We start from the raw sequence: 659 nt of genomic DNA on the forward strand, positions 1-659 counted from the left end.
TCAAACGCTGTATTTGATAATAAAATCCACTTACCTTTTAACTGCTGAAATTTTATTTGAACTTGAAAATCTTGAAAAAAATAAATGGAATCTTGCTTTTTCTTTTTATCCCTTTTTAACACAAACATTTTTACTGCAAATTATAAAAGAAAAAAAATAGAATTTTAAAATATATAAAAAGTCGTATACATAAATTATTATATCAAATTAATTCAGGAATTCATTCACTTTTAAGTGAAAATACAAAAATAAAAAGAAAACTAACAACTAATAAGAGAAAAACTTACTTTTAGGCAATTTTAATTTTCTCCAACTGCTGTGGTTAAAACCGCCTTAAAGTATTCACTATCCAATTTTTTAATATCCTTGGTAAATTGTTCTACCAATTGCGATAAATCTTTTTCATTTATATCCTTATTATTGCCGGTGGTCGATAGATCTTGTATGGCTTTATTAATTTTATCCAATAGATCTTTATCTTCTTGCGATTGTTTGTTGGCATGTTCATCTTCAAATTCATTGTAAACTTGTTGGGCATTTTGCACCACTCTTTCAGGGAAATTTGCTAGACGTGCCACTTGTATACCAAATGATTTTTCCATAACACCAGGTCTTACTTGATATAGAAGTGTAAAGTTTTCATTGTCTGCGACGGCAGC

At 28.2% G+C, this 659-nt stretch overlaps 1 protein-coding gene across 1 annotated transcript; it reads right to left on the bottom strand.

The window, feature by feature from the left end:
- Window positions 1-653, bottom strand: LOC124421353 (DNA mismatch repair protein spellchecker 1-like). The gene is made up of 2 exons (XM_046956390.1): window positions 288-653; window positions 1-133 (listed from the first exon to the last, which is right to left on the bottom strand). Exon 1 carries the CDS (start codon window positions 600-602, stop codon window positions 300-302), a length of 303 nt encoding a protein of 100 aa, XP_046812346.1. The 5' UTR covers window positions 603-653; the 3' UTR covers window positions 1-133; window positions 288-299.
- Between the last annotated feature and the right edge of the window lie 6 nt (window positions 654-659).

Source organism: Lucilia cuprina, chromosome 2, assembly GCF_022045245.1.
Source record: "Lucilia cuprina isolate Lc7/37 chromosome 2, ASM2204524v1, whole genome shotgun sequence".
NCBI classification, from domain to species: Eukaryota; Metazoa; Arthropoda; class Insecta; order Diptera; family Calliphoridae; genus Lucilia; species Lucilia cuprina.